General features: G+C 47.6%; 1 protein-coding gene across 1 annotated transcript in view; it reads right to left on the bottom strand.

Annotated features, from left to right (window-relative positions):
- The window catches only part of CIP2A (cellular inhibitor of PP2A), a 112,924-nt gene that overhangs the window by 17,928 nt on the left and 71,358 nt on the right, over window positions 1-23,638 (bottom strand). Inside the window, exons 10-19 of the mRNA XM_075336572.1 lie at window positions 22,642-22,801; window positions 16,040-16,181; window positions 15,570-15,669; window positions 15,271-15,389; window positions 12,317-12,503; window positions 11,119-11,193; window positions 10,924-11,034; window positions 9,786-9,982; window positions 8,512-8,625; window positions 1,940-2,022 (exon numbers count right to left, since the gene is read on the bottom strand). Of these exons, the coding sequence (XP_075192687.1) occupies window positions 1,940-2,022; window positions 8,512-8,625; window positions 9,786-9,982; window positions 10,924-11,034; window positions 11,119-11,193; window positions 12,317-12,503; window positions 15,271-15,389; window positions 15,570-15,669; window positions 16,040-16,181; window positions 22,642-22,801 (1,288 nt within the window). The remainder of the gene's footprint in view (window positions 1-1,939; window positions 2,023-8,511; window positions 8,626-9,785; window positions 9,983-10,923; window positions 11,035-11,118; window positions 11,194-12,316; window positions 12,504-15,270; window positions 15,390-15,569; window positions 15,670-16,039; window positions 16,182-22,641; window positions 22,802-23,638) is intronic.

The raw sequence follows: 23,638 nt of genomic DNA, 5'->3' as shown, positions 1-23,638 counted from the left end.
AGAAAAACGCTTATCTGGACAAACTCGCTATTTCTGGACTGTCTCTCTGAAGTCGGAGTGATCCAGAAACATACTCGTTGTACGCTTGGGGAACCTGAAACGGAATTTCTCCTGCTGAGAGGCTGACTCCTCCACTGGAGGAGCCGAGGGAGAAATATCCAACATTTGATGTATGGACGCGATAAGATCATTCACTATGGCGTCACTATCAGAAGTATCAAGGTTGAGAGCGGCCTCAGGATCCGAATCCTGATCAGCTACCTCCGCTTCATCATACAGAGAGTCCTCCTTCTGAGACCCTGAACAATGTGATGAGGTCGAGGGGATTTCCCAGCGAGCTCGCTTAGGCGGTCTGGGGCTGCGGTCCGTGTCAGAGACCTCACCCCGGGGGAACATTGTTGTTCCAACTGAGGGGAACCAGGGGGCAATGATTCCACAGTGCCCATGGTCTGAGATACCGGTCTGGACTGCAAAGCTTCTAGAATCTTAGCTATAGTTTCAGAAAGTCTGTCAGTAAAAACTGCAAACTCCTTCCCTGTCACCTGGACAGTGTTAGCTGGTGGTTCCCCCTGGGCCCCCCTTAGCAGAGGCTCTGGCTGAGCAAGTGCCACAGGGGCCGAGCAGTGCACACAATGAGGGTCAGTGGAACCTGCCGGTAGCGAGGTCGTACATGCGGCGCAGGCAGCATAGTAAGCCTGTGTTTTGGCACCCCTGCCTCTTGTGGGTGCCATGCTGTTGTCTCCCCTGAGCAACACAATAGGGTATATAGCCAGAAATCCACCGTGCACCATACAGTGTAAAGTATAGCCTATAAACATATAATCTATAATTACACTTCTGCACAAGTGGGGCCAGCACCTCAGGTGCTGATTACCGCCCGCTTAAAGCGGTTGTGTGGCCACCAGCATCCCTGCCTGGGTCCCCCAGAACTTGTCTCCCCTCTGCAGCGTCAGGGGAGCTGACAGGAATGGCTGCCGGCGTCCTGAGGAGAGGAGGGAGCCGTGGGCGTGACCCAGAAAGTGCGGGAACTGGTGCCCCACTGTGCCCAGTGAGGGGGGTGGAGTATGCAAAGCATGCTCCAGCCCTCAGTGCTGCCGTCCTGTACAGCGTCCCGCCCTTCACCTGACTGGCAGGGCTGGGGGCGGGAAGAAAAAGAGACTAGGCCGCAAAAGCCGGGGACTCGAGTTATAAGCGCGGCCGCCGTATAAGCGCGGTCGGCGCGGAAGTCCCCGGCGCACTAACAGTCCCAGCCGCGCCGCAGTGATAACAATGGCAGCGGCGGTCAGCGCGGCAGTCCCCATACACTAACACACTCAGCGACGCTGCAGTGTGTAATGGCACAAACGCAGTCAGCGCCGCGGTCCCCGGTGCACTAGCACACCCAGCAATGCTGGAGTGTTGCTGTGCGCGGTCCCCACGGGGACACAGAGTACCTCAAAGTAGCAGGGCCATGTCCCTGAACGATACTCAGCTCCTATCCAGCAGAGTCCTCAGGAGCTGTGGATGGAGCACGGTCCCCTGTGCCTGGAGACCGATAGGATCCCACTTCACCCAGAGCCCTAAGGGGGATGGGGAAGGAAAACAGCATGTGGGCTCCAGCCTCCGTACCCGCAATGGATACCTCAACCTTAACAACACCGCCGACAAGAGTGGGGTGAGAAGGGAGCATGCTGGGGGCCCTGTTATGGGCCCTCTTTTCTTCCATCCGACATAGTCAGCAGCTGCTGCTGACTAAGCTGTGGAGCTATGCGTGCATGTCTGCCTCCTTCGCACAAAGCAAAAAAACTGAGGAGCCCGTGGGAGCACGGGGGGTGTATAGGCAGAAGGGGAGGGGCTTTACACTTTTAGTGTAATACTTTGTGCGGCCTCCGGAGGCATAGCCTATACACCCAATTGTCTGGGTCTCCCAATGGAGCGACAAAGAAATGGCATTACTTACTTGTTATTTTGTTCTCCCTATCTTGTAACTGTTTGCACAATTCTTTTCTTTGATTTTCAATGTCTTCTAATTGTGCCAGAGTTCTGCAACATAACAATAACATTTCCTGATAAACCACCATGCTAAAAAGAAAAATTACATTTAATGTTATGTGTATGGACACAGTAACTATCCAGTGCATAGACTAACCTGTCACTAGAGTGGAGAATAGGGGTATAGCTTGATCAGCAAAGAAATGAGGTCAGGTAAGTTTTTACAAAAACTATAACTGGGGAAATTCCACTTTTTCTTCAACGCCTTCACGACCGATTACCTATATTACCTATACCTATATATTTATGTCATCAGTTGAGTTCCTGTCTTTGATTTGGGTTCACACACTGAGCCTGCATTTTTCACCGCACTGGATGGCTGATTTAACAAAGATTGAATATTCACTGCTCCCCAGTCCTATATTCCAGCCCACCCCTCGGCGCAGGCTTCAGTGCCGAGAGGTGGGCTTGGGGAACAGTGAATATTAATTTCCTTTATTAGTGGGCACACCGTTATCCCCAGCACCGGATCCTGCCTCTTGTGACCCGCTCCTCCACCTCAGCAAGGTACATCTGTAATATAACCCGGACACTATCCTAAAAAAAAACCAAAACTTTGGAGAACAGAAAAGTGCATCCTATAGTCCACAAAAAGAGAATTTTGTTTACTTACCGTAAATTCTTTTTCTTATAGTTCCGACATGGGAGACCCAGACCATGGGTGTATAGCTACTGCCTCCGGAGGACACACAAAGTACTACACTTAAAACGTGTAGCTCCTCCCTCCGGGCTATATACACCCCCTGGATGACAATCTAACCAGTTCAGTGCAAAAGCTGAAGGAGGACATCCACCCATAAGTAGAGATAGAGTAAAACTCGGAAAAACCGGAACCTCTGTCTACAACAACAGCCGGTGAAACACACGGAACAAAAACTGCCAACAGGCAACAGGGAGGGTGCTGGGTCTCCCATGTCGGAACTATAAGAAAAAGAATTTACGGTAAGTAAACAAAATTCTCTTTTTCTTCATCGTTCCTTATGGGAGACCCAGACCATGGGACGTTCCAAAGCAGTCCATGGGTGGGAAATAAATCAAACTGAGAAGTAGGCAAAACCTAACTTCACAAACGGGCGACAGCCGCCTGAAGGATGCGTCTGCCCAAGCTCGCATCTGCCGAAGCATGAGCATGCACTTGGTAGTGCTTCGAAAAAGTGTGCAGACTGGACCAAGTGGCAGCCTGACAAACCTGCTGAGCCGTAGCCTGGTGCCTGAAAGCCCAGGAGGCACCGACAGCTCTGGTCGAGTGTGCCTTAATCCCTGACGGAGGGGGCACCTGAGAACACTGGTAGGCATCGGCGATAGCCGACCTAATCCAACGAGCTAGGGTCGGTTTAGAAGCAGAGAGACCCTTGCGCTGACCCGTGGTTAGCACAAAAAGTGAGGTGCACCGCCTAAAAACGGCGGTGCGTGACACATAGATTCGGAGCGCCCGCACCAAATCCAAGGTGTGCAACGCCTTTTCAAAGCGATGCACAGGGGCCGGACAAAGAGAGGGCAATGAAATGTCCTGGTTAAGGTGGAAAGAAGACACCACCTTAGGGAGAAAGTCCGGAGTCGGACGAAGAACCACCTTGTCTTGGTGAAACACCAAAAAGGGGGATTCCGAAGAGAGCGCAGCCAAATCAGAAACTCTCCTGAGAGAAGTTATGGCTACTAGAAAAACAACTTTCTGTGAAAGTCTAAACAAGGGAACCTCCCTAAGAGGCTCAAAGGGGGGTTTCTGTAAGGCCGTGAGGACCAGATTAAGGTCCCAGGGATCCAAAGGCCGCTGGTAAGGAGGGATGATGTGAGCTGCGCCCTGCATGAAGGTGCGCACCTGAGCCAGTCGGGCGATACGCCGCTGGAATAATACCGACAGAGCCGACACCTGTCCCTTCAGGGAATTGAGGGACAGTCCTAGCTGTAGACCAGACTGTAGAAAAGACAGGATGGTCGGCAAACAGAACGGCCAAGGAGCATGGGCGGAAGAGCGACACCAGGACAGGAAGATCCTCCAAGTCCTGTGATAAATCTTGGCCGAAGAAGACTTTCGAGCCTGAGTCATAGTGGAGATGACCTCAGAGGGAATACCTGAAGCCGTCAGGATCCAGGACTCAAGAGCCACGCCGTCAATCTGAGAGCCGCAGAATTCTGGCGGAAAAACGGACCTTGAGAGAGAAGGTCTGGGCAGTCTGGGAGATGCCACGGCACCTCTACGGACAGGCGGATCAGGTCTGGGTACCAAGCTCGCCTGGGCCAGTCCGGAGCAATGATTATGACCCGACGGCCCTCCATTCTGATCTTGCGCAGAACCCTGGGCAAGAGAGCTAGAGGGGGAAACACGTAGGCCAGACGGAACTGGGACCAATCCTGAACCAGCGCGTCCGCTGCGAAGGCTTGAGGATCGTGGGAGCGAGCCACGTAAACCGGAACCTTGTTGTTGTGCCGGGATGCCATTAGATCCACTTCCGGAGTACCCCACTTGCGGCAGATTGACCTGAACACTGCCGGGTGCAGGGCCCACTCGCCGCTGTCCACGGTTTGACGGCTGAGATAATCGGCCTCCCAGTTTTCTACGCCTGGGATGTGGACTGCTGATATGGTGGACTGGGAGTCCTCCGTCCACTGAAGGATTCGTTGAACCTCCAACATCGCCAGGCGGCTGCGAGTCCCGCCCTGGTGATTGATGTAGGCAACCGCTGTCGCGTTGTCCGACTGGACTCGAATGTGCCTGCCCGCCAACAGGTGGTGCAAGGCTAGGAGAGCTAGAAACACAGCTCTGATCTCCAGCACATTGATCGGGAGGGCTGATTCGGACGGAGTCCAAGTGCCCTGTGCTCGGTGATGGAGAAAAACTGCTCCCCAACCGGAGAGGCTGGCATCCGTGGTGAGAATCACCCAGGACGGAGTCAGGAAGGAGCGTCCCTGTGACAGAGAGAGGGGCCGAAGCCACCACTGAAGAGAGCTCCTGGTCTGTGGCGACAGAGCCACTAGCTTGTGCAGGGAAGAGGTCCGCTTGTTCCAACAGCGGAGAATGTCCAACTGCAGGGGACGCAGATGGAACTGTGCAAATGGAACCGCTTCCATTGACGCCACCATCTGACCCAGCACCTGCATGAGGTGTCTGATGGAATGACGGCGGTGCCTCAGTAGAGAGCGCACCGCTAGCTGAAGGGACTGCTGTTTGACTAAGGGCAACTTCACAAGTGCCGGCAGAGTCTCGAATTGCATCCCTAGGTACAGAAGTCCCTGGGTAGGGATCAGAGTGGACTTGGGCAGGTTGACAAGCCACCCGAACTGAACAAGCGTGGCGAGAGTGAGAGAGACACTCCGCTGGCAGTCTGCCCTGGATGAGGCCTTGACTAGAAGGTCGTCCAGGTAGGGGATTACTGCCAACCCCTGAAGATGCAGGACCGCAACCACTGCTGCCATAACCTTGGTGAAAACACGAGGGGCCGTGGCTAACCCGAAGGGGAGAGCCACGAATTGGAAATGTTCCTCTCCGATTGCAAAGCGGAGCCAACGCTGGTGTGAAACCGCGATAGGCACGTGCAGATAGGCATCTCTGATGTCGATGGATGCCAGAAAATCTCCTTGGGTCATTGATGCAATGACCGATCTCAGAGATTTCATGCGAAAACTCCGCACCTGAACATGCTTGTTGAGAAGCTTGAGATCCAGGATGGGCCGGAAGGAACCGTCCTTCTTGGGGACTAGAAAGAGGTTGGAGTAGAAGCCTCTGAACCGTTCCCGAGCGGGAACCGGAACAATAACACCGTTGGCCTGCAGGGATGCCACGGCCTGAAAGAAGGCGGCGGCTTTGGAGCAGGGGGGGGTGGACAGAAAAAATCTGTTTGGCGGGCTGGAAGAAAATTCTATCCTGTAGCCGTGGGAGATGATATCCCGCACCCACTGATCGGAGACGTGTTGAAACCACACGTCGCCAAAGTGGGAGAGCCTGCCACCGACTAAGGACGTTGCTGGCGCAGCCAGATAGTCAAGAGGGGGCTGCCTTAGTGGCAGCGGCTCCTCCGGACTTCTGAGGACGCGGCTTCGCGCGCCAGATGGGTTTACGATCCTTGGCTGCGGTAGTGGACGAGGCTGAGGGCTTAGAGGATGACCAGTTAGAGGAACGAAAGGAACGAAACCTCGATTGGTTCCTGCCCTGGACAGGTCTCTTGGCTTTAGCTTGTGGCAAGGAAGTACTCTTCCCTCCAGTAGCTTCCTTAAATATTTCATCCAGTTGTTCACCAAACAGCCGGGACCCAGCAAAAGGAAGGCCCGCAAGGTACTTCTTAGAAGAAGCGTCTGCTTTCCACTCCCGAAGCCACAAGATCCTGCGGATCGCGAGAGAGTTAGCGGAGGCCACCGCCGTGCGGTGAGAAGCCTCCAGAATGGCAGACATGGCGTAGGATGAAAAGGCCGAAGCCTGAGAAGTTAAGGCCTCCATCTCAGGCATAGAGTCCCTGGTGAGGGAATGTATCTCCGCCAGAGAGGCAGAAACTGCCTTAAGAGCCCACACTGCCGCAAAAGACTAGGAGAAGGAAGCTCCTGCCGCCTCATATACAGACTTGGCCAGAAGGTCAACCTGGCGGTCAGTGGGATCCTTAAGAGAGGTGCCATCGGCCACCGCTACAACTGTGCGGGCTGAGATTCTAGACACCGGAGGGTCTACCTTTGGGGACTGAGCCCACTCTTTCACCACGTCTGGTGGAAAGGGAAAACGGTCATCAGAACTACGCTTTGGGAAGCGTTTGTCAGGACAGGCCCTGGGTTTGGTGACAGTGGCCTGAAAACTGGAGTGGTTAAAAAACGTACTCCGAGCTCTCTTAGGTGAGGCAAACTGATGTATCTCTACCAGAGAGGTTTATTCCTCTGGCACTGGTAGTTGTCCCATAGAGTCGGCAAAAGACTGGGAAATAGCACTGGAAAAAGATGCTACCCAAGCCGGGGGATCAGACACCGGGGCTGGAGCGGCCGGAGGAACCCCTGAGGAGGCTCCAGGCTGAGGGACCACCATATTAGAGCAGGCATCACAATGTGGGTATGTGCTTGGCTCTGGCAGAATGAGCTTACATGCAGTGCATATAGCGTACATGTTTGCAGCCTTGCTCCGGGTGACAGACATGCTGCTGAGGTGGAAGCTCTGCAGCAAGAATACACTCCTGTAGAATGCCCTGAGAGCGTATAATAAAAAGCCCACAACCAGAGGTTGTGGCTTACCAGACCGCTCTCTGTGTGCCCTCCGGATTCCACAGCTCAGAGCCCCAGTGAAGCGTCAGCCTTCCTAAACAGCAGCAGCTGCAGCATCCAGCGCCGTCCAGTGTAAGAACGCTGAGAAAATGGCGCTGGAAGGAGGAGGGGGGGCAGGTATTAGCCCAAGAGCGGGAAAACGGAGGGCCAGGAAGAGATACAGGGGAGGGAACATCTCCCCAGAGAGGAGTGCCCTCCCCTTTGCTGGCCGGCCGGTGGGCGGCGCCACGCTATGCATCTGTATGCATGACATGCAGAGAAGCCGAAACCGAAACTAGGCCCAAACTGAAGCCGGGGCCTAGATTTTAACATGCGGCCGACGAGCAGGCACCCCCGGCGCGGTTCTCCGGAAAAACACCGAGAACCGGCCGGAATTACAGTAAAAGACAAAAAAACATACTCTCCCCTCAATAAAAGTACCCGGGACCCCTGAAAAACGTCTCAATACTTAGCTTTTGAGACGCAGGGCCATGTCCCTGAGGGAAGGTCAAACGCTCCGTCCAGCAGGAACCTGACAGGGCTGCGGATGGAGACCGGTCTCCTGCACAGCAGAGAGGACCGAGACGGCTCCCACTTCAAACCAGAGCCTGAAAAGGATGTTGAAGGAGCGCGGCATGTGAAGGCTCCAGCCTTGTAAAGTCAACCTTAACAGCACAGCCGACACAGTGGGGTGTGAAGGGACATGCCGGGAGTCCAGATTGGACCCGCTTTTCTTCCATATCTTTAAAAAAAATAAAATCTTAAAAATGAAAAATCAGAGAATGCATGTGTGTGTACCTCCTGAAACACAAAGCATTGAACTGGTTAGATTGTCATCCAGGGGGTGTATATAGCCCGGAGGGAGGAGCTACACGTTTTAAGTGTAGTACTTTGTGTGTCCTCCGGAGGCAGTAGCTATACACCCATGGTCTGGGTCTCCCATAAGGAACGATGAAGAAAATACGGTGTGCATACGTATATTTTTATATTATATTTTTTATAATATTTATATATATATATATATATATATATATATATATATATATATATATCTGCAGAATGTAAGCCCACTCCCCATCTCATTGTTAGTGTACTGTAATTTATAACTGTATTTTGTATGTAATCCCTTCTCACGTACAGAACCATGATATCAATGGTACTCTATAAATATATATGCGCGTTATGGGGAAGGACATTTTTATTATTAAACATAGGTAGGAGAGAACTAAACCACATGAGCATATCACTCATAAAAGCAAACCTTACTTTTCATTCTGCAGCTTGAGGGAGTCGTTCAGTTTTTTCATGGTTTCTGCTTGCTTACATAATACTGAATAGGAACCCTGCAGCTCCTTGAACTGCTTTTCACAGAGTTCATACCTAGAAAACAAGATATCCAGTTTAATTACACAGCAAAATGCATGGACCCAGTAGTTGATATGTGAGGACACAAACTGCCTTCTCACATATTTAAAGTACATTGATGCAAAGCATTTAAAGCTACAACAATTAGAATGTGATAGTGAGGAATAGGCTATTTTCTCTGACATGTCTGTTTTCGTAACCGCTTGCTATTATGGATCATCTTGCCTTAGAACTTTAACCCAGATTCATTCACATTGGCATTTTTCTGAATCAATAAGAGTGTGTCAGTAGGACACACACCCTACTAGGTTGACATACACAACCGATTTTCATCGTCTGAGTACCAGATCAGTTGGTAGCTGGTCAAGAATTGGTAGTTAGTATAAAAACCGTGCAAAGCTGTGGTGTGAAGCTGGCTTTAAACTGTCTGAGGTGACTAAACAATGTGAGAACATTGTAGAGATAAAGAACATTGATATGGGAATGGTAACAACGATTTATTCCTACTTTTATAAGAAAAATAGGACGAATGGTCCAATGCAGTTATAAAAAAAAGCTGCTCCAGAACTGATATTTCATAGTGAATAGCATTGTTTAGTAAGACAAAACCTTTAAAAGAGTTGCTGTTTTCAAGACAAAATCTGAACATGTGTCCGATAAGAGCATGTAGAGGGGGGCTCCAGATACCACTCACAAGCAAGAACAGACACCACTTTTCTGTAAAAATGATTCCCATTCTAGAGATAAATATAGCAGAACTTAATTTTGCAAAAAGGATCACTGCAACACAATATAACGATGCAAAAAATGTTATGTAAATAAAATATCAAATTGTGACATTATCGTACGTAGACTATTTTGCATCTTGGGAGCTGTTCAGGCTTGACAATTACTGTGTGACTGAAGACTTCTGAATCCTGTCTAGACGTCCTAAGCCTCTCAACAAGTGTATTGAGAGTGGAAGAGCACGTCGAGTTGGCACGTAATTGCATGCATATCGCATACGTGTGACCACCTGCTTTCACTGGCAATACGAGTGAACGCGGAAAACATCAGCACCTAACGTAGTCAGGATTCAGAAGTCTCCAAAGTGACTGTAGACATATGAGAAGACCAGACAACCCCTTTAAATACATACACCAAAAACTGCATCGAACAGGTAGGAGAATCCATACTTTATTATATGATCAGCATAGCACACTTTTAGTTTTTCATGCTCTTCAGCTACAACATGTAGCTTCTTGCTGTGCTGGAATAACTGCTCAATGTCACTCTTTGCCCGTTCAGACTCAACTTGCTGAGACTTAAGAACCAAGCTCAGTTCCTCATTCTTCCTTTCTGCTTCCTTAAGTAATGTAGCTAGCTTTCTTGCCTGCAAAAAAAATAAAATGGATAACAAGCTACATTTTCAAATAAATGTCAGTATAATTTAGGTTACAAAAGCATTTTAATCAAACTAGGATGCTGGAAAAAAAATGGCCTCAGTGCTGTACTGTGGTAAGATAAGCAGAGAAAGTACAGCGAGTGACAAAAAGGGTATCCGACTTTATACACTTCCTTCATATCTGTAGACGTGACAACACTGGTCCTGCTCTATCTGATGCAGAAATGAACAGGATTACCCCTTTAAAAGGAACCGGTCACCACTTTATTGGCCTATAAGCTGCTGCCACCACCAGTGGGCTCTTATATGCAGCATTCTAAGATGCTGTATATAAGAGCCCAGGCCGGGGGTATAACATAAAAGACACTTTATAATACTTACCTAATGGTCCCGCGGTGGGCCTTATGGGCGTCTCAGTTGTCCGGTGCTGACGCCTCCTCTTTCAGACATCTTCGTCCTCTTTCTGAAGCCTGTGTGCATGAGGCGTCTACGTCATACACACTCGCCGGTCCTGCGCAGGTGCACTACAATACTTTGATTTGCCCTGCTCAGGGCAGATCAGAGTGCGCCTGCTCAGGACATGAATGCCGGCGAGTGTGTAGGACGTCGGACCCGTCATGCACCGCGGCTAGAGAAGAAGGAACACAAAGATGGCCAAAAGAGGCGGTGCCGGCACCGGACAACGGAGACGCCCATAAGGCCCACCGCGCGACCGTTAGGGAAGTATTATAAAGTGTTTTTTATGTTATACCCCCGGCCTGGGCTCTTATATACAGCATGTTAGAAAGCTGTATATAAGAGCCCGGTGGTGGTGGCCGTAGCTTATAGTCAAAAAAAGTGGTGACAGGTTCCCTTTAAGAGGAACTTCATTACTCCTTGTGTGCTTCAAACACAAGCTATCAAAAACGTCTAAAAAGTATTCAACTCACCTCTGCTTCAGCTTGTGCTCTTTGACATCGGTATTGTGAGATAAGTCGATCTGCCTGAGCAAGGGCTAAAGTCTTGGCTTCCAATAGATCCTGCAGCCGACTTTCTTTAGACTGAAAAAAACACATTGGGTAGATAAAATTGTTTTTAAAGGGGAATTGTGTCCAAGAAAACTATATCAGAAGCTCAGTACTTACAGCTAGTGCACACAGCTTTTGTTCATAAACATCCATTATATCGGAGATCCTAACATCAGTCACTTGTTCTTTCAACTACAAAAATAAATCAAAGTAATAGTCAACTAAAAGATTTAATCCATTGTGATATGTCAGCAAAGGACATATAAATTTATGAGGAACATCACGGGCTGTGACACTTGTCCAGCTCCATTACCAGATTACAGTTAAATCGTTTGTATATAAAAACAAAGGTTCAAGTATTAAAAACATCTATTATTCTTATGTATCATGACAAGAAGATATTTAATATGTATCAGTATAATTATTTACCCGAACACACTTTCCATCTCAATATGGTTAAGAAACAATGAATGAAATGGTCGTCCCCTTATACCGGAGAATAAAAAAAATAAATAAAAAAAATACTCCAATAAACGGATGAAGGTCTTTCATTGGTCCTGGGAAAAAAAGGACATTTCTGCCTTTTATTATAGAAAAGGAGGACATTTTTGGTTAAACGTTCGGCGATTGGTATAATCGTACATGAAATCTGAAGAACACGTTTTAGTATTTCTTGTTTGGGTGAATACATGCATGTAAAGATATAGGAAAAAGCCATTATTAATATGGGTATTCTTTCCATACAGTAGGATTAATGCTATGGTAAAAAATGTTTTTGTAATAATGTCTGGGAACCTGACAGATGTTCTGTCATTGTTTGGGGATTTTTATGAATCTGGTCAACTGATATGGGGAGGAACTGTTTAGAGGACATGGATAATATAATTATGTGCCTATAAGAATAGCTTGCGCCAGGAAGAAACAAACAGCGTTGGATTAAAAGTTAGTTTGTGGAGTAGAAATGAGCAAATTGATTTGCAGTACCGCACTCCAGCGGCCAGGTCACTGGTCCATTGCCACTGGTTTGTAGCCCTGCAAAATACCTCCTATGTGGTGTCATACCCGGCTCCTCCTTTGATAAGTTGATTCAGTGCGACATTGTGAGTGCTCCACACTATATGACATTGCACAAGGTAGTAAGAAGTAACAGTATAATTGGTTGCTTGATGTCACATCATCAGATGAAATACACCAAAAAAAATGGAGGTGTGACGAGATTATAGATTCTACCCTAAATATCATACATGCGGTGAAGTTGTAATTTCTATAAGTAGTTCATTGTCTGGAGTAATCATGCACCAATGGAAATGTTTACCTCCATCCCAGACTGTAGCTTCTGAATTAGATCCTGGATATTTGGGGACGATATTTCCATGCTGTGCATTTTAGCATTCTGTGGTGGTTTACAATTGTTGGCAGTAACATGCAATCCAAATCTTTTTGATGGATGATCCGTTTCTTGCTTTGTGTAAGCATTATTAGCAGCAATACTTTCCCCAAGGCTAAAAGTTAAAGACCATATTAATGTAGCCATAGAATACTCTCAAGGTCAGAAGAAATAATTCAGCAAAACAGAAATGTTTCTAAATGGTATATACTTGTAGAAACTAAAACAATAAAGCTCTCCTCAGAAACTAGAGATATATATATATATATATATATATATATACACACACACATATACACACACATATATATTTTTGTTTTGTTTTTTTTAATTACTTTCCTTAGATTTCTTAGGGGGATTACTGTGATTTTGGTGTTTTCTTCCTATGGGGCTAAGAACTTACTGAAGATAGTTGCCAACTACCTGCCTGTCCTACCCTGCTATGATCTGTCCTGATTCAAGCAGCTCTTCTCCTGCTACCTTTGACCTCATGCCAACAGAGCAGCTTTTTCTCTTCTGGTCCACTGACGACAGGTTCTCTCTGCTGCTGGTAATGTCACGTCGAAAGAGCAGTTCCTTCTCTTCCACGGTCTGCTCTGTTGATGAGGCATCATTGCTGAGGTCATTCGAACTGACAGCCGCCTCAGGATATAACAGGCAGGTAACTTAGCACCTTAGCCAAAAACCTCCCCCTCCCCCAAAATCCTGGATAACCACTTTTAATTAAAAGCAGGCCACAGGCAGCAATATTGCTAAAGTAAATCACATATCCCCCATGATATCTCTGCTGTTCCAGCGGTGATGCAATGGATGGTCTTCCATTGGCTCTCAGACCTTTTACCTCACATGACCATTATAGCCAATCATTGGCCTCAGTAGTACATAACCCTAGACCACCAAGGCCAGTGCTTGCTACAGCTGTAACATTGGGTATAAAGTCTGTGATGGCTGCAACATTAAACTCAAGACCAATGGGTAGAATCTGAATCACAGAGCTCGAATGACAAAGATGCAATGTGTGAGTATAACTTCTGTACTTATTTTGCAGCAATACTGTTGCCTATGGATAACATTTTAAATACCTTGGGTGATCCCTTTAAAAGGGCATCTGTCACTAGGAGTTTACAATGTATGCCGAGGACAGCATGCTGCTAGGGATAAAAAAGTGAAAACTTCTGTTTCTCTTCCCTGTGTGCAAGCAATTGTTTACTCATTACTATAGGGTTTACTGCTCTGTGATTAGCATTGGTGTGATTCCTCTGCAGTGCAGAGCAGACTGACACCTCAGAGTCAATACACAATCACTACTGAGAGCCTGGTGTGGGTGCGTACAGCTTCCAGCTCTGCTACTCTCAATTCTGAGATTAAGGCCCTGTGCGCACTTACCGGATTTTGCCGCGGATTTTCTGCGGATTTGCTGCATGTTTCGCTGCAGAAAATGTTCATAACATCTCTGCAGTGAATCACCAGCAAAACCTATGGGAAAAAAAAATCCTGTGCGCACTAGGCGGATTTTGACAGCTGCATGTTTTGCTGCGGGATTCCCGCAGCAAAAACAATTGCATGTCAATTCTTTTCCGCACATCGCTGCGGGATTTCACTCCATTGACTCCAATGTAATCGTCAAATCCCGCAGGGAATAACGCAGGCAGCAAATTCTGTGCGGTTCACTGCGTTTTCCTGCGTTATTCCCTGTGGTATTTCGCGGTTTACCTCCGGTAATGTGCATCGCTTGTCTGCGGTTTTGCAGGGAAGTGATGTCATTACAGGAAGAGGAAGCGGAGCAGAGAGTAAACACACACAGATCACAGACACACACAGACATCACAGAGATAGAACACAGACACAGACACATAGAAAGCAAACGGAAATATAGAAAACAAAACACGTGGGCTCCGCTGTATATTTACTGTCCAGCCGAGGTAAACACACAGCGGCGGCCCGGTATTCTCAGGCTGGGGAGGGCGAGGGGCAGGGTTAATGTCCCCCCGCCTCACTCCCCCTTCCGCAGCCGAGAATATCAGCCGCAGCTGCCCGGGGACTGTCGCATGCATTATGCGGCAGTATCGCAGTGTCCCCGGCTCTTCTTGCTGCCGTGTAGCAGTGGCAGTCAAGGTAATTAAAGGAGTTAATGGTGACGGATCACCGCCATTAACTCCAGGCTTGATCATGGCAGCATCTATGTGACAGCTGACATGATCAACTCGTAAGTAAAGTGAAAAAACACACACAGAAAAATCCTTTATTTTAAATAAAACACAAATAAGCCTCGTTCACCCTTTTATTAACCCCTCCCGAAACAAAGCTCCGACGTAATCCACAGCTCCGGCGTCCTGCGATGCTTGCATCTAGCCGCGACTGACACAGACACTGCTGAATGCAGCCTCGCAGCGAGACAGCAGAGGTAACTCCAGGGCATTTCCCACGGCCGGTAATGTGTACTCACTGCCGACCGTGAGAAATGCAGAGTGTGCTCACAGGGACTCCGTCCGTCCGTCCGTCCGTCTGTCTGTCTCAGAATGAAATGACTTTTTTCAATGTGCTTTATTGCATTGAATGCAATAAAGCACATACCAACCGCGAACAATGCCGCAGTAAAACCACAGCAAACCACATGCGGTTTTCGGGTGCGGTTTGCCGCGGTTTTTTACACCGTGGGTGCGGTAATCTTTGAATACCTGCGGAATTTTCTTGAGAAAATTCCATTGTCCAGTGCGCACAGGGCCTAAGTCAAAATGGCTGCACACAGTGATCTAAGATAAACATTGTTAGTTTCAGAATATCTTTGCCTACAACATGCTGCTCTCAGATTAAGTAGCAAAAGCTTGGGGACATATTACTTTTAAAGTTTACCCCTATTTATTTACATTCCATTTACTTACACAAATGCTGGGAAATCCGGCAATGGTGCTGCTTCAAATAAAATGCGAAGGCCAGCTTGAACTCTCTCTCGGTTATCAGAGGTTAATGCAAAAGATAGTGATGGGATCAATCTTTGGTCCTGATGAAAAAAAAGGGAGTCAATTTTAAATTACATGTCCTAGGTTTAAGAGAGAAATGAAAAGCAGCAAAAAAAAAAAAAAAATGTTTTCAGTTTGATGGGCTGTACATTTCGACACAATTGTTGCTACAAATAGTGAAGTGCATACAGTCTGCATTTTAAGAAGCCATCGAACCATACCTGAAGTATCTTATAGAAGGCAGCTTCCATATTTGTGACCAATTGTTTTATTCTGCTCATCACATACAAAGTCTTCAGTATAACATCTGATGAAAGGTTGCTTGGTACAAAAGCAAACATTATTAAAATAAAATAAGCACATCTATGTTGACATTTAAAAGTTGAGTAAAGGCCTAATAAGACCCAATAAAGTAAAATATAAAACAAAACAAAATAATTTGATGTAGGTTCATTACAAATACACTGCATATATATTCCATCATAATGATGATGAAATGAGCAAATGATACAAAAGCACTGGATAGTGCCTGCTAAATACATCAATTAGTATGGGGGATTTGTCCCTTTAGTATTAGTATTCCCTTTGGTTTATCAAGTAAGCAGAATAACCCTTTGTACAAAAACACATCATCATGAACTTAGCATGCAAAAAAAAAAAAAAAGGGGGGGGGGGGGGAAACAAAACTTACGAGAGGTCTGAATCCACTATTTTGGCCCCGAAGCTGGAATCTGCACCACTGAATGTAAACTGATAATCTACAAGGGCGACACATCTGTTGACAGCAAGCTTCATAGCAATGTGGGACTTTAACGCGTCGTCAGCACAGAGCGGTAATCAAGGCTAAGGAGAACAGCCGTAATAAGTGTGGCTAACAGTTACTAAAACCAGCTCTATGTGTAAATAGTGGAGGAATCAGCCCTATTTACAGCTGCAGTTTTAATCAATATTTTCTACCCATGTTTAAAGTGAAATCCAGGAGTGATGTTAAACACAAAAATTCTATAAATAGAAAATTTTTGATGGACATGTACTCTGATCAGTCAGAACATTAAAAGGATGGGCCACTACTAGGACATACCCTTCTCATTCCCCATGTTTGGCTTCATTAAAATAGAAAAGAAAAAAAAAAAAAAGCTTATACTCACCTCCTGTGCAAACGTTATTTCAGTGGTGCTGGCAAGCACGTTCCTGGGGCTCATGTGAGGTTGTGAGATCACGCATGCCACGTGCACAATTACCACCAGCTTCTCTCTCCTCGCCTTCAGACATATGATTAATCAAGAAGTGAATGCTCAGCTGATGCTCACTTCCTGTTGATTACTTAAATGTCCAAAAGCAGCGAGAGAGAAGCCAGTGGTGTTAAGGCGTGGGGCATGCGTAACATCACAACCTCAGATGCGCCCCAGGAACGTTTTTTTTTTTTAATGTTAAATGGGGTGAAACAGTCAATAAGGAGGGGTTGTCCTACAAGAGGAAAACCCCTGTAAAACCACTTGCCTCGAGTTGCCAAGGCAGCTGTGATCCAGTACAGTATGCAATCCCCTCTATCTTTCTATCATCTATATATATATATATCTATATATATTGTATTTCTCGGACTATAAGATGCACTGGATCATAAGACACTCCTAGGTTTTAGAATAGGAAAATGTGAAAATAATTTGAAGCAAAAAATAAGGTCATGACACCCTGTTATGGAGGGGATCTGCTTCTGACACTGAAGGGGGTAAGGTCCCCCAACTCTGTACTAATGTCACACATACATACACACGATAGGTACTGTGCAAAGGTTTTAGGCAGGTGTGGAACAAATGCTTCAAATACAGGATGCTTAGAAAATAAAGAAAATAAATAGTTCAGTTTTATCAATTAACAAAATGCAAAGTAAATGAACATAAAGAAATGTGAATCAAATCAATATTTGGTTTGACCTACATCTTTGCCTTCAAAACAGCATCAGCTCTTTTAGGATTAGAGACAAGTGTGAGTAACCAGTTATACCAAACATGTGATACTGATCATCATCTTTGTATGTAGGTTGAAACAGAAACTGAAACAGAAATGGCTGGGTCTTAAATCTGCGTGAGGAACAACCAAACTCCATTACAAAAGGTGAGGTTGGAGAAGACATGTCACAGGTCATACACCATGGCAAGACACAAGGTAGTTATACTGCACCAGCAATGACTCTCCCAGGCAAAGATTTCAATGCAGACTGGGATTTCAAGGTGTGATGTTAAAGCTGAGGCAGAACCAAGAAATAGGCAATGTTGAGGACTGTAGATTCTAGATGCAGTGATCAGCCAAGGAGATATAGAAGCAGATGTAAATCACATCATGCTTGCTTGCTTTCCATTCAAAATTGGAAGATATCCAGCAGTGCCATTAGCTGGCAACCCATGGGACGCACCTACATCCAATTAATGTTTGGATAAGTCTGACCAGAAGTGATCATCAGAGTGTTTAACCTCTAAAAACACCACGGTTACTTACCGGTAGCCGGTTTTTCCAGAACCCATGACAGCACCACGTGAGAGAGGGATCCGCCCAGCGAGGCCAGGAAACCATTCTGAATAAAAGGACGGTACCTCTCCCCTTCGTCAGTTGATTACTGAGAATGAGAGGACCTCCAACAATCGTTAGAACTTACTCCATCACCACTAAACACACACAAGCATACCCAGAAGTGCACACCAAGGATGAGAAAGGGAGGGATTGTATGGGTGCTGTCATGGATTCTGGAAAAAACGGCTACCGGTAAGTAACCGTGGTGTTTTCCCCTCACCCATGACAGCACCACGTGAGAGATTTCCAGAGAAAACCTAATTAGGGAGGGACCACCGCCTCAAGCACCCGTCTACCAAACGAAAGAGCAGCCGAGGAGGATAGGTCCAACCGATAGTGCCGGAAAAAAGTAGACTGTGAGGACCAGGTAGCGGCCCTACAAATTTGTTCAATAGATACCTGCGCACGTTCAGCCCAGGAGGTAGACACTGCTCTGGTGGAATGGGCCCGAATGTTCTCCAGAACGGGCGCACCACTGGAGGAGTAGGCTAAAGTAATGGCCTCCCTAATCCACCTAGCAATAGTACCCTTTGACACCCCTTGACCCAGTGTACTACCCTGAAAGGAGATGAATAATGACTGTCTTCCTTACTGCCCGCGTCACTGAAATATAGTGTAGGAGGGCCCTGCGCACATCTAGGGTGTGAAATCTACGTTCCCCTTCACTAGCGGGATGGCTGCAGAAGGAGGGCAGGACTATCTCTTGCGTTCTATGAAAATGAGATGCAACTTTTGGGAGATACGCCGGGTCTGGCCGCAAGATGACTCTACCCTCAAGGACCTGAGTGTAAGGCTGCACAACTGATAGGGCCTGTAAATCACTGATCCGCCATGCCGAGGTTAACACGACTAGCAATATGGTTTTTAGAGTAAGCAACTTCAGGGAAAGATCTGTCAGGGGCTCAAAGGGGGGTCCTGTGAGGGCATTCAAGACTAAGTTAAGGTCCCAGGGAGGAACCTTTGGTATGACCACTGGCTTAGCCCTACCACTAGCTATAATAAACCGCTTAATATACTTGTTGGCCGCCAGGTTACAATTGTACAGGGCCCCTAAGGCAGAGACCTGAACCTTGAGAGTGTTCACCGCTAACCCCAGATCAAACCCTTTTTGTAGGAATTCCAAAATGCACTCAATAGGGGCTTCCGGACCCAGGGGACTGTTAGAGAAGTGCAGGAATTTTTGCCACAGTCTCCCGTATATTCTGGTGGTAACTGGTTTACGACTTTTCAACAATGTAGAAATAAGGTCAGGGGAAAAACCTTTGCTCCTCAACAGTGACCTTTCAAATTCCAAGCTGTTAAATGGAATCCCTTCGCTTGTGCGTGGAATACTGGTCCCTGCACTAACAGGTCCGGAACCTCCGGCAGAACCCAGGGATCCGTGACCGACATCGCCCTCAGGAGAGAAAACCACGGCCTTTTGGGTCAGAAGGGGGCGATAAGAAGTACCCTCGCCCGCTCCTCCCTGATTTTTTGCAGAGCGGTCGGCAGCATGACTATTGGAGGAAACACATAGGCTAGTATGAAGGTCCATGGAACCTCTAGCGCGTCTACGGTGAAGGGCTGGTCCGACTGGCTTAGCGAACAGAACTGCCCTACCTGCCTGTTCAGTCTGGTGGCAAAGAGGTCTATCTGTGGCATGCCCCAGAGAGTCACTATCTGTCGAAAGACCCGAGGATTCAAGGACCAGTCTCCCTGCCGCAGGTGATGGCGGCTGAGATAATCTGCCGCGACATTGAGACGACCCTTGATGTGGAGAGCTGAGGGGGAGAGAAGATGTTGCTCCGCCCAGAGAAACAGTCTGTAAGACACCTGCATGAGGGATGGGGATCTCGTGCCCCACTGATGGTTGACATAGGAGACTGGACTGGTTGTCCGACATGACCAGAACATGCCGCCCCTGAAGGTGAGGAAGAAAGGCTTGTAGGGCACGCTCTACTGCCCACAGTTCTCGGAGATTCGAGGGTTGTGCCGCTTCCCGTGGTGACCACCATCCCTGAGAAATGGGCTCGTGAAGGTGAGCTCCCCAGCCGGACTGGCTGGCATCGGTAGTGGCCACCCTCCGGTCCCGAGGGAGCCAGGGAACACCCACAGACAAGTTGTCCACGGACGTCCACCAGAGGAGAGAGTTTCTGACCGCCCAGGATAGGGTGACGACCCCTTCCAAACAATCGTTTAATGTTTTCTGGGCATACAGAACCTGCCATTGGAGACCCCTGGAGTGGACCTGACTCCACGGAACCGCCGGGAAGCAAGATGTCAGAGTACCCAGCAAGGACATAGCCTTCCTCAGAGACATCCTGGGATGGTGGATCGCCCGCAGGGCCAAGCCTGAAACCTTCCGAATCTTGTCCGCTGGTAAAAGGCACTGCCGACACTCTGAGTTGAGAGTGAGACCGAGGAGTGATTGAATCCTGACTGGGTCCAACCGGGACTTTTCGTAATTCACCATCCAACCCAGGTTTTGCAGAGTCATTTGAAGGTACCGGAGATGCGCCGCACATTGCTGCTTGGGAGTTCCCAATCACCAGGAAGTCGTCCAGGTAAGGGACCAGCAGAACATTCTGTATCCGTAAATGAGCTGACATCTCTGCCACTATTTTCGTAAAAATACTGGGGGCTACAGACAGCCCGAAGGGGAGGGCTCGGAACTGAAAATGACCGATTCGGTTGTTGATGGAAACAGCCACTCGTAGAAACCGTTGAAAATGTGGATGTATAGGAACATGGTAATTGGCATGTTTCAAGTCTGTTACCGCCATATAACAGTCGCGAAACAGCAGCTTTATTACCGACTGAACAGACTCCATCTTGAACGGGAAATACTGTAAAAACCGGTTGAGACGTCTGAGGTTTATTATCGTTCGGAAGGAACCGTCTGGTTTTCCTACGAGAGAGGGGGGGAATAGAACCCCCTTCCCCTTTCCGCAATGGGTACCTCGCACAGGACTGCCTTCCCATTCAACAGCAGGACTTCCGATTCCAGAGCTTGTTGCACCGACTGTGACCTCCGAAGAGGAGTGATGACGAAATGCTGTGGTGGCTGAAGGAGAAATTGGAACTGGAGACCGTCTCTGATAATGGATCGAATGTAGGCATTGGAGGAAATGCTTTCCCACTGCTCCAGAAAGTGAAAAAGGCGTCCTCCGACCGGTAGCCTGGCGTCACTGGGCAGATTTCTTCAAGGAGGCGGTGGCACCCCCGAAAATGAAGCCGGAGTCCCGCTTGGGTCTGCGCTCCCACCGTCGATTATCCGGGGGCCTACCCTTGGAGAACCTCTGCCTACGAAAGGAACGAGACGAACCAGAGTGGAACCTCGGGAAGGACTTCTTGCTATCTGATGCCTTGTCCAATGTGTCCTCCAGCAGTTTCCCAAAAAGCAGGTGACCGTCACAGGGCACCGTACACAACTTGTGTTTGGACTGCAGATCTCCCGGACAGCCCTTCAGCCACAATGCCCATCTGGCTTGATTGGACAGTCCAGCAGACAAGCCCCTAGTCTGATAACATCCGCTGAGGAATCCGCCAGAAAGGCTGCTGCCCCCTGGAGAAGTGGAATTTTAGATGGGATCTTTTCACGGGAGGTGTTATCCCGCAACTGATCCTCAACCTGTTGGAGCCAGATCATGAGGGAACGGGCAGTGCAGGTATTTGCGATAGCCGGCCTCAAGATTCCTGCAGATGTTTCCCATAAGTGCTTAAGAACGACATCCGCTTATTTTTGTACAGGGGATCTTTCAATGTTCCAGAGTCTTCCAAGGGGATGCCTCCTCGTTGAGAGGACTTCGCGACGGCAGCATCGATTCGAGGCGCCTTATCCCATACGGCCGTTTTGTCCTCATCAAAGGTATATTTTCGCTTGGAGGAGGAGGGGAGAGAGACTTTTCTTCTCTTCACCGCCGGTTTTCAGAACGGGGGTCCCCCATCAAGGACAGGAAACCAACTGACGAAGGGGAGAGGTACCGCCCTTTTATTCAGAATGGTTTCCTGTCCTCGCTGGGCGGATCCCTTTCTCACGTGGTGCTGTCATGGGTGAGGGGAAAACCAAGCTTTTGTCTTGGAACTAAGGCTAGTCACTCAACTAGCCATGAAAACACAGGAATATTTGTCCAAAAAAATGACAGCAGCTTCTCTGGCTAAGGAGTCAAAACGTGAAATATTTACCACTAACAGAAGAAAGTTTAGTAGCTGAAAGGCTGGAGGCTGCTACAACAATGAGTGCCTGCAACGAAATGTGAAGCATAGTGGTGTTGTAGACTTGGTCAAGGACCCATGATGTCCATGATTGGCTGCATCTTTATTCTGTTGCACGACCAAAACATACAGCCATTGACATAGTCAACAGTAAAAAAAAACAAGGAGTCCTGAAGGAGTTGATATGGCCCCACAGAGTTCTGATCTTATAATCAACTCTGTCTGGGATTACATGAAGAGAAAAAAGGATTTGTGCAAGCCTACAACCACAGATCTGTGCTTAGTTCTTCAAGATGTTTGGAACAAACTCCTTGCAGAGTTCCTTCAATAACTACGTGCAAAAAGTACCAAAATTAATTTATGCTATTATGATGGCAAAAGGTGGTCACATCAAATACAGATTTGTTTTTTCTTCATTCACTCTGTATTTTACTTTCCACAACCGCCCAAAATTTTTTAAAAGTAATGTGTGTAATGCGCACACACACACAAATATTTCTCCCATTTACTTTAAGCTCAATAAAAGGATATTGATTAATATATCCAGCGATTTGACAGTTCTTTCACATCTCTTTTTTGTTAGTTGTTCATCCAGTGGATGATCGGGAACCTGAAGTTGCTCAAGGATAACTGACAATAGAAGGTCTATAAACCTTTCTGCAGAATGGATGGCACCAGTGTCAATAGCATCCTAATCATAACACAAAGGGAAAAAAAATCTTAAGAAAAACATTAAACTCCCAATAGTAAACAATGAAATGTTTGGTTAAAGGGAACCTGTCATCAGGAATTTGGCTTTCAACCTAAACGTTTCCCCCTCTGCATCTCGTGGGCTGCATTCTAGGAAGGTTTTTGTACTTTTTGTGCCCCTTTTTAAACCAAAATAAACACTTTATAAACTTGTACCTTTCGGTTTGAAAATCTTGTTAATTTTCCATGGGGGCGGGCCGTGTGGCGTCCGTTGCTGTATCTTACGCCGCCCCCCATGCTCCAAATCATGCCTCATAACACCGCCCACTGCGCCGAGGTCCCGTGCACGCCGGACACCTAGTGACGTGATCGCATGCACGAGAGTATGGGCGGCGCTGTGATTGCATCGCAAGTGCGCGCCCATACTCTCGTGTGCGCGCTCTCCCCTCTGTACGTCGCTCAGATCCTCTGCTTCTCCTGTGCTCCGCTCCTCCCATCTATTTCCTGCTGCAGGGTACGATGGGAAGGAGGTGACGTCGGGCCGGCGCAGAACGCTGGAGGCAGTGGGGAAAGGGCGGGCACGAGAGTATGGGCGGGCACTTGCGATGCAATCACAGCGCCGCCCATACTCTCGTGCATGCGATCACGTCACTAGGTGTCCTGGCGTGCACGGGACCTCGGCGCAGTGGGCGGTGTTATGAGGCATGATTTGGAGCATGGGGGGCGGCGTAAGATACAGCAACGGACGCCACACGGCCCGCCCCCATGGAAAATTAACAAGATTTTCAAACAGAAAGGTACAAGTTTATAAAGTGTTTATTTTGGTTTAAAAAGGGGC

The sequence above is a fragment of the Anomaloglossus baeobatrachus genome, chromosome 2, assembly GCF_048569485.1.
Source record: "Anomaloglossus baeobatrachus isolate aAnoBae1 chromosome 2, aAnoBae1.hap1, whole genome shotgun sequence".
NCBI lineage: Eukaryota > Metazoa > Chordata > Amphibia > Anura > Aromobatidae > Anomaloglossus > Anomaloglossus baeobatrachus.
Note: the sequence above shows the minus strand (reverse complement) of the source record. Positions and strands in the feature narration are given on the sequence as shown.